This window comes from Bos javanicus, chromosome 19, assembly GCF_032452875.1.
Source record: "Bos javanicus breed banteng chromosome 19, ARS-OSU_banteng_1.0, whole genome shotgun sequence".
Lineage (NCBI taxonomy): Eukaryota > Metazoa > Chordata > Mammalia > Artiodactyla > Bovidae > Bos > Bos javanicus.
The window spans coordinates 25,148,933-25,164,078 of NC_083886.1; the positions used below are offsets into that span (position 1 = coordinate 25,148,933).

The window sequence follows — 15,146 nt, forward strand, 5'->3', positions numbered from 1 at the left end:
TGTCTGTTCCAGGGCCCGGAGTTTAGGGAGTTTCTGCTCACCAAGCTCACCAACGCGGAGAACGCTTGCTGCAAGTCGGACAAGTTTGCGAAGCTGGAGGTGAGAGCGTGGTTTCTGATCTTCCTCCTGCCCTCCCGGATAGCCTTTTCTTGGGGGGTCTGTTCTTGGGGGCTGTTTAAGACGGGGAAGCACCATCTTTGCCCCTCAGAGCCTTCAGCCTTGTGCTGGTATGGAGCTCTTTCTTCTTGTGGGAACTCCATCCAAACTTTAGGTCTAGTCAGCCATTCTCTGATCAGCACCTACTATGTGTTGGACTCTGTTCTGTTCCCTGGGGTCCTGGGGTCCTGGAGACAGAGTTTCTGCCCTTAAAGAGCTTGTAGGCTGGTGGGACACAGATAGGATGCAGTGCACTGGACTGTGAAGGAGGCCGGTATTGAGGCCGCTTCTGCATCTGGGGAACGGAGGGTGTGTTCAGGGAAGGCTTCTTGGAGGAAGTGGCCCTTGAGCTGCTGAATCTGGATATCTGATAAATCTTTTGCCGGGAAGAAAGAATGAGAATGGTTATGCCAGGCGTGAGAAACAGAGAGCATGAGCAAAGGCCAAGCAGATTTAGAGCATGACTTTGTGAGCATGACTCTAGAGGACTGAATGTGGCCTAAGCATTCATGTGGAGTCTGGAATGGTGGGAGGCCGCTTTGGCAATGCTAGGGGGTCAGATCAAGAAAGACTTCCAGCTAGAGGTGATGGGGCCCTAATAAAATACAGGAGGGTGTGGGAGAGAGGGGAGATTGAAAGGGAAGAGGGCAGGAAGGGTGGCCAGTTAGAAGCTATTATGGGAGTCCAAAAGACATAGTGACAGCTGCTTATCTGGGCCTAGGGCATGGTTAGAATCAGAAAGACGTGATGTTTATAAGGGTATGGGGAAGTGGGTTTGTGAGGTGGCTCTTGAGCCTTTGGCTTGGGCTCTTTGCTAACATGGGCACCACTGGAGATGGATTCTATCTAGACCTGCTATTTGGAGGTGCTCACAAAGGCTAGGTTGCTGGAAGAGTCTGTTCTGGTCTGTGTGAATGCCCTCCCTCCACTGCCGCCCCCCGCCCTGCCCCTGACAATGAAGGCTATATACATGGCCCTGGATAAACATTTGGATGGAGAAGAGCTCTGGGTAGTTGGGTACATGGAGGTGGCACCTGGGGAAGAGATCTGGGTGGGGAGTCATCAGGGCAGAGCCGTGGGAGGGCAGGATGGTCCAGGGCAAAGGGGCAGAGGGTAGAGGGCAGAAGGCCTGAGTTAGCTGCAGCATTTGTGAGTGTGGAGCCCAGACAGGAGGTAGGTCCACACCGTCGCCCGGATGCAATTGATCAGAATAGCAGCCCTTGGGCCAGGTGTCTGGATCCCCCCAGGGAGAGGGCACGCCTCTGCCACCAGTGCCAGCTTCACAACGCCCCTTTTCCCTTCCAGGACCGGACGAGGGCCGCCCTCCTGGACAACCTTCATGATGAACTCCATGCCCACACTCAGGCCATGCTGGGACTGGGCCCCGAAGAGGACAAGTTTGAGAATGGGGGCCATGGGGGATTCCTGGAGTCTTTTAAGGTACAGACACAAGAGTGGCTGGCTATTGCTAGGACAACGAGGTGTGTGTGGGGGTGGACCCCTGGAAGACAGCAGGACAAAGTCCTCGTGATCCTGACCCCAGAGCCCAAGTGCCAGCCAGAGGGGGGCGGGCAGCAGGGGCATCACAGGTGTTTGCAGAGGGCAGGGGCATCGGGGAATGTGAGCAGTCAGAGCACCAACAGTGTCTCTGGCCATCTTCTACCTCCTTTCTTTGATCTGTATCATCTCCTCCTGGCCTGGTCTGGTAGGCAGAGACAGGGGAAGCGTTAGCAGCAGGAGAGGAGCCTGTGCAAAATAAGAACATTACTGCTTCCATCTGCCTCTTTCTGTGGTCGGGGACGCCAGGGCAGGATGATAGCAGAGGCAAGGACACAAGCCCTAGGGGTCTCTGGCAGCCAGTGTGGGAGACTGCAAGGGTTGTTCCCAACTGGCAGGGCAGTGGAGAACCTGGCCAGGGCCGGTGGGATGGAGTTACAGGCAAGTCCTTGTGGACTTTGCAAAATGGAGACTTTTCTAACCGGAGAGTGCTACTAAAATAAGTAGTGAACCTCCTGTCTCTGGAAGTGTTCAAGTCGGGCTTTGACAGACACTTGGGATAAAAGGTTAATCATCACATGCTTGCCAAGTGCTGGTTGGTCTACCCAGTGTTTACACCCATCCTCCAATTTGAGCTTGGCTGTCAGCTTGTGCAGTTGGCAGAACTTGGGTCTTTTTATCGGATTGATCAAAAAGGTCATTTGGATTTTTCCATAACATCTTATGGGAAAACCCGAACGAATTTTTTGACCAAATCAATATTTTTCACTCACACACCAGGGGATAGACTGAGTGAGGCCAAAGGGCTGCTCGAAATGTTACCCCTACAGGAGAGGTGGAGCCTTGTTTCAAACCCAGGTTTTCTGGTTTTTAGGTCTGTGTTCTGCTGGATTGCCCATTGCAGAATGATTTATAAAGCTGCCATTTTGGTGGCAGTATGTGTGAGGTTGGGTTGGACCTGCCCATATTAGAATCCCAGCCCTATGTGATCCTGGGCATGGTCTTTAAAGTCTCTGAGCTGCGGATTCCTTACCGACAATACAGGGATGATCAATAGGACCTCTGTCGTGGAGTCAGTGGGAAAACTCATTGAAATGATGCCTGGAAAAGTGCATGTGGCCTGGAATACAAGAAGTGCTCAGTGGAAGTGTTAGCTGGTATTACTGTTTTCATGGAAAGTGAAAGCTTAATGCACATGATCCCATCAAAAGCCTCCCGACTGCCCTCTGTGCCCTGTGAGGAAGGCTGTTATTATGGGCATGATAATCTTGGTTTGATAATTCACACTCAGTTTTAATAATGATGGTTGTGATTTTACATGTGAGGAAGCTAAGACTCAAAGAGACAAAGCAGTTTGTCCCAAGTCACCCAGCAGACACGGGAGTTAAATCTGGGTCTGCCAAATTCCAAAGGCTCTTGTTCTTAACAGCTACATGACACTGCCTCCTGGTTCCCGACTCTGTTAGGACTCCACCCATGCTAGCCTGGCCTGGACAAGCCTGGGGTCCATCCCTGGCTGCCAGGCTGGACTGCAGAGAGCAGGGCAGGGCTCTGCTGATCTAGTTGGGGCCAGCTGCTGAGATTCCTCACAGGGGTGGGGGTAGGAGCCAAGCTGCTTGCTGAGGCTGGCGGGAGATTCCTGGGGCATCTGTTTCAGTCCTGATGGTCAGAGCCAGGCAGGGTGAAATAGAAATTGGGAGATCAAGAAGAAAGGGGGATGAGGGATAAGAGACGAGATGAAAGGGGAGGAAGGAGGAAGCCAGGTTGGCTAGCCCAGCCAAGAGAGGGGTGACCATACCAGGTAATTGGGAAAACCTTTGTAGGCTCCCCCCACCCCCCATCACAGCAAGCACATCAAGCTGTTCCTGAGTCCTACAGTCAATGTAATTCATGTAAGACTCGAGCTGCAGTTGGCTAGCTAACATCATGCTGTATATTGCAGACATGTAATGAAACCTTTGTTGCTTTCGGTTTTGCAGGTTTTTTTCTGTATCGAGGAGTTAATAATTAGTTTTTTAGATTTCAAATGTTTCTATAACCTGAAAAAGCGTGTAGGCTGTGGACAGTGGATAAAATGGCCCCAGCAGCTACAGACAGGTTGTGGGTCTAAGGGAGAGTGGCCTGAGGCCATTTGTTCAGGCTCTTGCCTCCAGCTGGGGAAGCAGTAGTATCTTTGACTCCAGGGGGTCCAGTTAAAGGGCTTTTCCAAGAGAGATGCTTCAAGACTTTATCATTGCTCATCTTTGATCCTGTAATCCAGGGAATCCATCTTTTCAACCCTAAATCCTTCCAACTGTAGGCTGAAGATAGACTCGCTTCTGCTTTCTGCTTCCCTGTCTGTCTTTGAGGTAGCACTGTCGGGTAAGGGGACAGTCATGTCACGGTCACCGTCATGGTCAGTCACATGGTCAGTCACACCGAGTAAGCCTTCAGAGCTCTGCCAGTTATGATCAGCTTCTTTTTTGCAAACCTTGCTGGGAACTCAAGTTCTTTCTCCCTGTCCCTTCCATCGTTGCCTGCATGCCTCCCAAGCTGGGGGCAGGCCAGGTGTAGTGGCATGAAGCCCAGTAGATGGGAGGGTTCTGATGTTTGGGCCGTGCCTGTGACCTTGCCTTGGGTCTGACCCAGCTCAGGAAACCGTCTCTAGTTTTGGTATTTCTTTAGGGGCCACTTGAGTGGTGTTGGGTGTCAGAATCACTGGCATTCCCTTGGAACTCCTCACTCAGACCTCCGTGGAATCTTTCATAGGAACGGTGCAGGAAATGACCTCAGGAAGAAAAGTTGCGTGTTTCATCTCTCTCCTGTCAAATTTCTCATCTCATAGGCACGTGGAAACAGAACTGAGAATTCCCAGGACTGAAAGCCATGTCAGTCCTCTCTCCCCTGGCCTCTGTGATTGTTCTTCTTCCACCTCCAGGGCAGACCCATCACTGCCCTGGGCTGTGCTGCCCGGCACACTACTTAGAATAGCTCTTCACCTGTTACTTCAATCCCCTTGGCTCTCATTTAAGCTTTTCTCTCATGAGAAACAGAACCATTCGTTTGTGAGCATCAAGGCATGCTTTTCAAACTGAGATGCTTAGAGATATTCTGAGGAATCTGCCTGTTTACAAACCCTTTGAAATTTTGCACTTTTGCTTTAGATGAGTATCTATCTCACCTGCTTCGCAGGTGGCGCTGGTAGTAAAGAACCCGTCTGCCAATGCAAGAGACATAAGAGACGTGGGTTCAGTCCCTGGGTCGGGAAGATCCCCTGGAGGAGGGCATGGCAACCCACTCCACTAGCCTTGTCTGGAGAATCCCATGGACAGAGGAACCGGGTGGGCTACATTCCATGGGGTCGCAAAGAGTCAGACACGACTGAAGTGACTTAGCACGCATATACGCATAAGTATCCATCTATCTGTACGTGCATATTTCTAATTATAGAGGCTAAACTTTTACCTTGAAACTCACCATTAAAAGATATTTCTATGGACTAGGTAGGTATATTGCAGATACAGTCCAGGGACCACTGTTGTTGGAGGTCTGTGAACATATTTTTGGAGGCTTGCAAGAAGACTTCTTTAAAAGGAGTGTACATTACTGAAAAACAGTGACCTCTCGACTATTGTTCTCGAATGCCATTCTGAACCACTGCCACCTATTGATGAAGTTTTTATTCGTCCTGGCGGGCTACAGTCCAAAGGGGTGCAAAGAGTCGGAGATGACTGAGTGACGAAGCATGCACACAATAAAAGGAGAAGAGTGATGATACTTGATGTATCCACATGCTATGTGAGAGAAAGTGAAAGTCGCCCAGTCGTGTCTGACTCTTTGCAGCCCCGTGGACTGAATTCTCTAGGCCAGAATACTGGAGTGGGTAGCCTTTCCCTTCCCTACTGGATCTTCCTGACCCAGGAATCAAACTAGGGTCTCCTGCATTGCAGGCAGATTCTTTACCAACTGAACTATCAGGGAATTAATACCCCTACCAACTGAGCTATCAGGGAATTAATACCCCAAGCAAGAAACACAGAGCTAGCCCGCTAGCTAGCTAACCCTCCGCTGACCTCATCATGAAGAAGGGGGATGAAGGACCATGGAGGGGATGGTCACGCAGTGTCAGGGGAACTGGGACCACAGCAACCAGGGAGTGGTCAGGTGACTTCCCAACCTCTGAGGGTATGTGGTAGGTGATGCACTGGTCTTCTCTGACCCCTAGTGGCAGGAGAGGAGCACCGAGCTGCAGAAATCCCTGTAGAAATCCCTACAGGCAGGGCAGCCCTGTAGCTTGTGGCTTGGAGCTCTGGTCTGTCGAGGTGGAGATGCAGAGGGATATTTCCTTATCCCACTGGGCTGCTAGAGGGACCAAAGACCCATTATGGACCTCAGTACTTCCTGACTAGCAGCCATCCCAGCAGGCCAGCAATTAGCACCTTTCTCTCCAAGGCCCTTCCCTACCTCTGGTGCTTGCCAGAGTATCAGTAGGCATGTCCCCATTAGTGCTCATGTCTGGGCACTGTGTCTTGAGTTTGTTAAACTGGAACACCACAAAACCCATCTGTAAGCATGATAGGTTTGTGGTTGACCTGGAGGAGATGTGCTTCCTCCATGATGCTAACTGGTACTCAGCTCCCTTCCCCAGCTGAAATGAAGTGACGTGAGCAGGTACCCAGAAAGTGACTCCCTCTCTCTTTTCTGACTCTCCCAGAGGAGAACTCATTTGAAGGTAAGCCAGGAGGTGAACTGAGGGCTGGGAAACCCTAGTGACTGGGGATGGCGATGCAACAGGAGGTGGTTGGCTGGTAGGAGAGCAGACTGTGAGGACAGGTAGGGATAGTTGTGTGAATTGGGAATAGACGAGTCAGAGATTCCAAGGGCCGGAAATGTTAAGATTTCAGATCAGTGTGCAGAAGACCTTTCCAAAGGTCATGCTATCCGCTGCTGGCACAGGCAGCCTTGGAAGCAGGAGCTTGTCTGTGGGAAGCAGAGGGGCGGTGCACTGGATGTACTGGGGTGAGTGGGAACAGGTCGAGTTGGTCCCTGCAGGGCTGATGCTCCTGCAAAGGTTTCATGCGCCTTTGCACCCTTGCCTTCTTCTTTCTACAGCACTGCCCTCTGCTCTTATCTTCACCCTTTACCTTCTGCCCAACTTGAGAAGCCTGGTGCTTCCAGCTCTATAGCAGGCTGAAACTGATGGAATACTTTAGACCATGTCACTGGGTGATTTTGTCCGAATCAAGCATTATTTTAGGGTTTGGAGGGAGCCATTGTCTTGGTCTCCTTTGGTCCCTAAGGGTGAAGGAGGAGGGCTGACCCCGAGCATGCAGGTATCACATGAGGTGTCCGGCACACCCATGTCATCCTCATGTTTATGGGCCAGAGGACTGTCTCCGGGAGGTTCACATGCTCTACAGGGAAGAACCAGGATGCAAACCCCCTCCTGTTTGCTTTGAGCAGCAGATGGCTGCCCTGCACATCCCTGGAATTCCCTGTCAGTCCATTATCTATCTTTCTTGTCTTGTTGACTCAAACAGCAGCATCAGGGGCATTCAAGAAGTTTCTTCCCTGACATCACTGTTGGAGATTTTGTGTGTGTGTGTGTGGTGGTGGTGGTGGAGGGGAGGTGCTAAAGCTTCATGGTTCCTGATCACCTTCAGTCCATCAACCAGTTGAATTATATGTTGAATCTGAACCACTTTTGGGATCCTGGAGCCCTTCTGTTTAGAGACCAGGTTCTGAGTTTGGGTCCTGGCTCCATCTCTTACCTGCAGTGTGACCTGGGTCATCATTTACCTCTAGGGACCTTTTCTATTGGTGCTGTCCTCTCTGCATCTGGGAATGGCAGGATTCCATAAGATCATGTATGTGGAGCTCAGTAGACCAGATACCATCACACAGGGCTTATTATCCATGTCAGATGTTCTCTGGAAAGAGATCGCAGGGAACACATCAGAACATAAATGACTAGTTGACACGGCATTGTTGATGGCCAGTGTTGGTGGCACCTGAGGGCACCCATGGAATGAAGCGATGCTGAGATTGATGGAGCACTTGATTCATTTAAGGATCTTTGATATTTATCTGGGGACTCCCTAGCATGGTACCCTGCTTTCCCTGCCTTCAGTTCTTCAAAAGGTCCGTGACTTAATGATCTTCGCATGATGAAATGAACAGAATGTGGTGGCTGTTTTAACCATGTTGCAGTAAACTGTTGCTCAGTGACTCTAGAGCCTAGAAAGGGAGAGAGGAGGAGAGAGATGAGATCCCTTAAGGGGTGTCTTTCGCTCAGACGGGAGAGGCTAGGTGGCATGAGGAATGGGAGGTTGGTAGGTTTCACGCTTATTTGCAAACAGTGCTCCTTCCTGAACCAGCTTCTCTTGTCAGGACGGAAAGGCAGGCAGGTTGTGGTTCTCAGCAGAGCCTGACCTTGAGGAGACACCCCCAGGGGGTCTGCTGTGTGAGTTGGGGGCACCATTCACGCTGATTTCTTGGGACCACTGTGCCGCAGACCAAGCTCTTCTCTCGATACTTTAAGGGAGGGAAGGAGGTTAGCTCTCCCACATGAGACCATCTGGAGGTTGGCTCGTGGAGTGTGTAAGCTGACACATGCGTGTGCAAGTGTGGGAATGAACCCCGTGAGGATGGGAGCTGTGTCTATATGTTCATCCTTCCACGTCAATTTTCTGAAGCTGAGGTTCTACTGGCTCACACAATAAGGAAAGTCCATTAGCTCACTTCAAACAGGGCTTGAGGTGGCTCATGGTCATCCAGGTTTCTTCTCCTTTCCCCTCTGGCATCCTCAGCTCGTCAGCTTCGTCCCTCAGGCTTGATGCCTCTTGGCCCCCAGGTGGCTGCTGTGGTTTTAGAAGCAGACATGTCACATTTCTTTTGGGGGTCATTGAGGAAACCTTTCCCCAAAGCCCCCAGAAGGCATTCCCTCATGTTCTACTGGCAGGGGGATGAGGGGGTTATGATTTAGTCCTTTGTCTCAAGGAGGAAGAGGGGACATTGGACAGTGGTGGCTCTGCTACCAACAAGTGACGTGGCCGTGGAGGGGAAAGGCACCTATTTGTGAGCAACTAAGGCAGTGTGTGCATGTACGTTTGTATGTGGACCTGAGGCCCCGGGGCCCTGAACAGCTACTGAACGCAGAGGGCGCCCCGCACTGGCCCTGGGTCTTTGGCATCACCCTACTTTTAAGGAACGTGTCCTGTTCCCCCAGCTGACGCGTATGCTTCTTGGGGGTAGGGGCTGAGTCTTCAACTCTTTTGACTCCCTTCCCTTAAATCTCCTTATTTCTGGCACAGTGCTGGGCACACGGGAGTCACACAACAGATCTTATCACTAACAATAGAGTAGCCGCATACGTGGGTTATTTATGATGCTCTGGGCCCTCTGTGTGCAAGCTCACCAGAGCCCTGCAGTGTAGATCTCCTCCATCCCACTTCACAGGTAAGTCTCAGAAAAGCCGAGGAACCTACCAGGGACACCAGCTGATAGGTGGTGGAGCAGAGAGTCCAGATATAGTCCTGGCAGTAGGACCCTGGCACTCCATGCTGGTGATCTCTAAGCTGCATTGCCTCCTGGCTGTATTATTGAGTCACCGAATGAGTGATGAAAGGGAGGTGATGGGAGAGAACTTCCCTTCCTAAACATTCAAGTCATCTTTGAAGGCGTCCAGAACCAGGGAGTAGCATCCACGTGGTAGGTGGGATCCTGTGAGCCTTCCCTGGTCAGGAAATCCTCCCCTGGGTCAAGCTGAGCACTGCCTCTGGAGGACCACTGCCCATGAATCTGGTTGCAGAACCACTTTGGTCTGCAGAGCCGCCTAAGGGCGTGGTCATCACCTCCTCGGCCCATCCCTGCTGAGGGCTCAGCAGCCTTGATTTGAGCTCTTCTCATCCCTGCCTGCTCTGTGACAAGCCCCTGGCCATCCTGGTTGTCCCCTCCTGGACACGTCACTGTTTGCCCACGTGCCCTTTGGGCTTTGGTGATCCTACATGGGCCTGAGCAGTTCCATGCCCCCAGCAAGAACCCACGCCTCTGCCCGGTCTGAGCATACATCTCTTCTTCCAGCAGCTGTGTCAGTTTGGAGGCTTGTCTTCATAATCTCTTAAGCCCCTGCAAGTGCGAGGGAAGGCTCAGTGTGTGGATTAGTAAGAGCTCCTTATGGTTCAGCAAGGTGAATGTATTCCACATTGCACACAGCACACTTTGGGATGATGGCAGAAGGACTAGCTGGTGCATAAATATAGAAATACATTTAATTTGTGCAAGAAAAAGTCAGATTGGGGTCAGGCACATGACCATATTTAGTCCCCACGTGATCCTGCATGGAGTGCATCATTCTTGTTTTACAGACGAGGAAGCTGTAGCTTGGAGAGGTGGTAGCCAGACGAGGGTCACCCGGGTTTACTTGGCTGTCCAAATCTCTCTTTCCTCACCTGTAAGATGAAGATAACAGCCTTTGTCCACCTTGCCAGGAGCTGGGACATTGGTCCCTAGACTTCTTCTGGCTGGTGTCCTCTCTGACCTCTGCCTGCAAACAGCCACCCATGCCCAGAGCATGGAGTATATTAAAATTGCAAACAGTAGTGAGTGTGAGTGTGTGATCATGTGTGTACATGCTGAGGGCTGCGTCTGCAGACCCGATCAAGCGGACACGGTCATCGAAAGGGACCAGACTCCAGCCCTTAGGCCTCTGTCATCTGCTCTCCCCGCAGAGGGCCATCCGCGTGCGCAGCCACTCCATGGAGACCATGGTGAGCAGCCAGAAGAAGCAGCATGGCGGGGGCATCCCCGGCAGCCTCAGCGGGGGCATCACCCATAACAGCGTGGAGGTCACCAAGACGACCTTCTCGGTAAGAGCTGCCTGCCCGGGGGTGGCATCCTCCCGGCCCCAGTGGGGGAGGCTGGGGCCAGGCAACTTAGAGCAGGGATGACAGAGGGAAACTGAGGCTGTTTGGGGAGTGAGCCCAGGCCTCTGAAATGGAGCCTGCATCCCTGGGGTTGGCCCGGCCTAGAGGCCCTTTTGTCATCCTGTTCCCCGAGTTTGCTCGACCACTGAGTCAACCTCAGAGCCAACCCTGCAAAATGGGCCTGAAGTGAGTCTCTTTGCTTCGGGGCTTGGGACCCCTGACTGTGAAAGGCGTGTCCTTCCTTTGTTCTTATTAATGATAACAGTAGCTGTCTCCCACCCCGCCCCCACCCGCTTTGGGCTTTGCTGAGCACTAGGCACTGAGCTATATCATTCATGAACATTATCTGATCCATTCCAGTGACAGTTCCTGGAGGAAAAGGAGGCCCAGAGGGTTTAAGTGACTTGCTACAAGTCACCCAGCTAAGCTGAAGAGCTGGGATTTGAATGCAGGTCTCGCCGATCCAAAGTCTGAGTTCTTAGTCACTGTGTAGACAGTTCCCAAGGAAGGAACCTGGCAGGTCTGTGGGTTTTAGTCTGGTCAGCTCACACCAGAAGCTGGCCAGCCAAGGAGCCAGTGAATTCTTTAAAAAAGCAAAGTGACTTTGCATTTGCATGGATTAGACTTTTTTCTTTTCATTGCAGAACATGTCTACCACGATACTAATCATTAGTATTATAAATAATGTCCCACAATTTATTTATTTATTTTTTGGCCATACTCCATGGCACGTGAAACCTTAGTTCCCCAACCTTAATTCCATGCTTCCTGCATTGAAAAGTGGTCTTAACTGCAGGACTGCTGGGGGAGTCCCTCGCATAATTCATTTAACTTACCAAATGTTTTCATTATTATCTGGTTCCTCCCACAAGGTCTGTGAATGAGCAGGGTAGGGCCGTTTTATCTTTATTCTGTGGATGAAGAGACTGAAGCCCAGAGGGTTTTGTCACTTGCCTGAGGTGGAGGGCAGAAGCTGGGACCTGGGTTAGGAGCCTGATGGGCTCTAAATGTTGGCCATAGGCTCTCATCTCCCCCTCCACGGTCTCCCAGCTCTCCATGGTCCCCTTGCATGTGGCTGAAGCAGAGCCACAGTCTTGGGCTCCCCTTGCCTGGAGCTGTGTGTGCACCCGACTCTGCTGCTCTCAGTCTTATTATTGGGTCCAATCTGTGACACCAGCTTGGACCCATTTCTTGGTAGAGTCAGGAGCCCAGGCACGTGTGCTTGTCTGTTGGGGGTTTGCCATATGACCTAGGCCAAATCTCCTCATTCCTGGGCTCCTTAGCATCCTCACTGGTGAAGGCCAGAGACTGGTCCAGGTCTCTCTCAGGACTCTCAGCTCTGTGGTTCTCAGTCTGAGTCATCCTGTCCTTCTAAATATGTGGGACTCTCCTTAGGGTGACCCTGACCTCCAGGGATTCTGGTCTTTGGTAGATTGTTAGCTGGGTAACAGGTTTGGCTTAAGAACACAGGAAAACAGGCTGCAGGTGGCTTGAGTCTCAGGGTTCCAGCTCCCATTCCCCCATTATTAGATCTCACCTTCCTGGCTGGCTTGCTGCTTGCTGGGATCTCCTCCAGACCAGGGCCTATTTGTAGGTGGGAAAGGTGGAGGAGGAGAAGGAGGGCTGAGTTTGGGGGGTCAGCACTCACTCTGGCAGTTTCATTGGCAGCCTCCTGTGGCGGTGGCAACGGCGAAGAACCAGTCACGGAGCCCCATAAAGCGGAGGTCGGGGCTCTTCCCCCGTCTGCACACGGGCTCTGAAGGCCAAGGGGACAGCCGGACACGATGGTAACTGTCAGTTCTCACCACTGCTGCAGCTGTCAGAGGCGCACCTTGGGGAGGGCTTGGCATAGATCGGGAGATGGCTTCCTGTTGAACCTGGTCCCCACTTCAGACACCTGCACACCCCCGTCACTCATTCACCTCTTTATCCACCAAGGCAGGTTTGGGCAGTCTCTGCACAGGACTTTCCAAAGCTTTACAATTTGCATTTTGACCCCAGACTAGAAACACCACTGGGCTTCCCAGGTGGCACTAGTGGTAAAGAGCCCGCCTGCCAATGCAGGAGACATACAAGTCAGGAAGATCCCCTAGAGGAGGGCATGGCAACCTACTCTCTTGCCTGGAGAATCCCATGGACAGAGGAGCCTGGTGGGCTACAGTCCATAGGGTTGCAAAGAATTGGTCATGACTGAAGCAACTTAGTGTGCACGCATGCAGAAACGTCACTACAATTCTTTTCTTTCTTTGCCCCCTTCTTCAGTGCTTACTCAGATATCAGCTCTTATGGAAACCTTTGCCTGATTCTAACAGGCAAAGTTCATCAGACCTCCTCTGGGTTTCTAGAATGCTCTCTCTCTCTCTTTTTTGTTTTAAAATAACTCTCATATTGCATCATACTTCACCTGTTCCTGCTAATGGCCATTCTGATCATTTAATCACTGAGCCCACTTATCATTTAATTCAGTAAGCAGCATCATTGAGTGCCTGCCCTGTGCTGCACTCCGTGCTCTGTCAGGAGCTACAGAAGATGAAAACTTGCCTGTGGAAGCTTACCATCTTGTGAAGGGAAGGGAGGCCTTGGTGTCCAGGCCTCCAGGTTGTCTGTCTGCAGCCCTGGATGGTGCACCATCCGCTGGGCTTGAGCATGCAGGACCAGGGGCATGTTTACAGAAGGGGCTGAAAAAGCTCTATTTGAAACCTGTAAATGTGAGTAAGTCCTTGTGGGCCCCCAGGAGAGAAGGGCAGAGTTGGGAGTGATCAGACTGCAGGTCTTGAGCTTAGGAGAGAGCTCTTGACTGGAGAGCTCCTGGGAGCTCCTGGGGTGGAAGTGATGTTTAAAGAGGAACCAAAGAATATGGCCACACCATAGGGTGTATAGAATGCCTGGAGAAGACCTGCATTTAGGGGCAAGTGGAGAGAGGAAAGCCAGTAAGGAAGATTTGGGAGAAGATGAAAGAAGAGAGAGCCTGGAGATACAGGGGTAGGGGATGGATCTCAGAGGCCAGAAGAAGAGACATTCCTGGAGGGAGAGTCAGCTCTGCCAAGTACACAGAGAAGTCCAACTCAAAGACTCAAACCCCGCTTGGGTTGACAACCAGGAGATCATTGTGAAAGTGTTAGTTGCTCAATTGTGTCTGACTCTTTGAGACCCCATGAGACTGTAGCCTCTGTCCATGGAATTCTCCAGGCAAGAATATTGAAGTGGGTAGTCATTTACTTCTCCAGGGGATCCTCCAGACCCAGGGATTGAACCTGCGTCTGCCACATTGCACGCACATTCTTAACTGTCTGAGCCACCAGGGAAGCCCTAGGAGGTCATTAGCACCTCATTAAAAGTACATTGAGGCACTTCTTGCCTCTGGGATGGCTCTAATAATAATAACAAAAAGACAAATAATAACACATGTTGGTGAGGATATGGAGAAGCTGGAATTCCCTTGCATAGCTGGTGGGAGTGTAAAATAATGCAACTGCTTGTAAAAACAGTCTGGCAATTCTCCAGAGGGTTAAACAGAGAGTTACTGAATGACCCAGCAGTTCCACTCCTAGGTATGTACCCAGGAGAAAGAATATATATGTCTATATAAAAAGTAGCATGCAGATATTCATAACAGCGTCCTTCATAGCCTAAAGTGAAAATAGTCCAAATGTTCATCCCTCGAAAAATGGATAACTGAAATGTGGTATATGCATAACGTGGAATATTACTTTGCAATAAAAAAATAATGAAATTAGCATGGAATATTGCTTGCAGTAAAAAGTGGTGAAATACCATAGTACCTACTATGGCATAGATGAACTTTGAAAATGCGATGCTAAGTGAAAGAAGCCAGTCACAGAAAGACCGCACTACGTCGCATGATTCCATTTATACGGAATATCCAGAATAGGCCAATCCATTGAGACAGTCGACCAGTGGCTGTTGGGGGAGGAGAGAATGGGCAGCGACTGTAAGTGCATCCAGAGTTTCTTTCAGGGAGGCTGAAATATTCTGAAATTAGATTGTGGTGATAGTTGTACAACTCTGTGAATAGACTGAAAACCATTGAATTGCACACTTCAAATGGGTGAATTGTATAAGGATTATATCTCAATAAAGCTATTATACAAATAAAAGTGCATTGAAGACAGGGCCATCATGTCTTCAAAAGTGAGCAGGGCAATGGGTGTCAGGACTTGGTCTTTGTTAAGCTAGAAGAGGAAGAAACCCTGGAGCTCCAGACTGAAAGTGACCCACTTCCCAGCACAAGGGCCACTTCATCACCTGGACCCAGGGAGCTCGTTTTACAGTCTGTGTGAAGTGTAGCCTCTGGAGTTGAGCAGTGGTAGCCTGGATAGCACCCTGGGGAGCCCATGTGCCTTGGGTTTTTTTTCCCATTGAGGTGTGGTTGTCCCAGACCCCCTCCATTCCCTTTGTGGCCTGCTCTTGACCTAGAGCTCTGCCGTGTGAGATGGCCAGCCAGGGGTAGGGGATGGTGGACTTGTGCTTGGGGGCACCAGCCTAGAACTCTTGCTTGATGACTCTTGACTCTCACCCGGGAACCTGGAGTAGCCTCTGATGGAGCAGAGGATTCGGTGGTCTGCCACA

General features: G+C 50.8%; 1 protein-coding gene across 8 annotated transcripts in view; it reads left to right on the forward strand.

Annotated features, from left to right (window-relative positions):
* Positions 1 to 15,146, forward strand: part of RAP1GAP2 (RAP1 GTPase activating protein 2) — a 201,896-nt gene that overhangs the window by 176,260 nt on the left and 10,490 nt on the right. For all 8 annotated transcript variants that reach the window (XR_009731268.1, XM_061390696.1, XM_061390694.1 and 5 more), the window contains 4 exons: positions 13 to 99; positions 1,462 to 1,596; positions 10,362 to 10,499; positions 12,225 to 12,343. Coding sequence is in view for 7 of the 8 variants with exons in the window: in XM_061390696.1 (XP_061246680.1) it covers positions 13 to 99; positions 1,462 to 1,596; positions 10,362 to 10,499; positions 12,225 to 12,343 (479 nt within the window). In the remaining variant the exon portion in view is untranslated. The remainder of the gene's footprint in view (positions 1 to 12; positions 100 to 1,461; positions 1,597 to 10,361; positions 10,500 to 12,224; positions 12,344 to 15,146) is intronic.